At 39.7% G+C, this 1,448-nt stretch overlaps 1 protein-coding gene across 1 annotated transcript in view; it reads right to left on the bottom strand.

Annotated features, from left to right (window-relative positions):
* The window catches only part of LOC107092951 (heme-binding protein 2-like), a 5,957-nt gene extending 4,861 nt beyond the window's left edge, over positions 1–1,096 (bottom strand). Inside the window, exons 1-2 of the mRNA XM_015387680.1 lie at positions 949–1,096; positions 747–873 (exon numbers count right to left, since the gene is read on the bottom strand). Of these exons, the coding sequence (XP_015243166.1) occupies positions 747–873; positions 949–1,065 (244 nt within the window). The 5' untranslated portion in view covers positions 1,066–1,096. The remainder of the gene's footprint in view (positions 1–746; positions 874–948) is intronic.
* Between the last annotated feature and the right edge of the window lie 352 nt (positions 1,097–1,448).

Raw genomic sequence — 1,448 nt, forward strand, 5'->3', positions numbered from 1 at the left:
GCTGCCTCACATTCCAGAGATAAACCAGTCATAGTTAGTGGAGTTCCAATGATCTTATTTTTAATAAGATGAATCTTATTTATAAAGGATCCCATAAAATCATTACAGCTAAGAGCGGTTAGAATGGACGGTTCAACATAGTCTGGATTTATTCCAGAAATTGTTGTTAAACATTGGGTTGTGTTTGGTCCCTCTGATTTTATCCCACTTTAGTCCAATAATAGATGTTTTAAACTCAGTTTTCTACGTCTTTTCAACCATCTGAAAAATTTGCTTGTGGGACCAAAAAAAAAAAAACAAATTGGTTGAAAAGATGACAGGATTTACATCCAAACAACATCTAACATTCAGCAGAAAAGTGACATAATGTTCAATTCTTGGACCAAAGTGGGATAAAATCAGAGCGACCAATCACAGCCCAATATTTAACAATTTTTTCTGGACTAAATCCAGATTATGACGGACCGACCAGATGAAGCCTAAAAACCGTCTAAATGACGTTTGGTGTTAGGGTGGGATGTGTTATAGTGATCAACCACCATCAGACCCCAACTACAAAGGAAAGCTTATGTTTAGGTTTTCAGAACTAGTGGTATGCACACAATATTCCTCATACTAGTTTACTCTGAAGTTCTTTGAGCGGATGGCTGTTCTACTTCTATTGGTTTATTGTTGTGAATCCTTCCACAGGCTGCTTGACCAAATCCCCCTTAAAGCGAAGCATATTGTTTAAGCTCCTGATTTACCTGCTTTTTTCTGGGCATCACAGAAATCCCCCAGTGTCTTGGCTGCAGCCATTAGGGAGCCACTGTCTCTTTTGCTCAACTTAGTGGTGATCCAGTCAGTGCCAGCGTAGTGACGCACTTCGAAGTCCTGCTCACAGGAGATAAAAATCGTTAGCAGTTATCATGAAAAAGAAGCGTTAAAACAGCCTGCTGTCATTCATACCTTATTTTGCTCTTGGACGTCATACTTTGGACATGGATAATCACTGCAGGATGGAGCTTGACCCCTGCTGTACGACACCAGAACTAGAGTTATAAGTGAGAACAACAGCTTCTCCATCTTCTCTCCACAGACGCCTCAGACAGACTGTCTTTAGTGCTCTGGGACATGAAACTCATCATTTTTAAAAACCAGATCATCCTGTCAAACCACCCCTCCTGCATAGCTCTCCAGCCTACAGGACAAACAGGATGCTTTCTTTTCTTTTTACAGTTTTAGCTTTCAAATCACCTTCATCTAATTTAAAGTGAGAGTTACAGGGTAGAGACTGAAAAGATCTGTGAAAATAAATCGGTTTCTGTTCCTGGGGGCCCCATAAAACTCTGTTTACACGTTAATACAACTATACCTTATTTTTGCACATTATGTTTTTGATAAAAAAAATCCTTTTTGCTAAAATGCCATCAGAACGCTTATAATATTGTGACTCAGCCCCCCCCCCC

This window comes from Cyprinodon variegatus, unplaced genomic scaffold, assembly GCF_000732505.1.
Source record: "Cyprinodon variegatus isolate N-32 unplaced genomic scaffold, C_variegatus-1.0 Scaffold401, whole genome shotgun sequence".
NCBI lineage: Eukaryota > Metazoa > Chordata > Actinopteri > Cyprinodontiformes > Cyprinodontidae > Cyprinodon > Cyprinodon variegatus.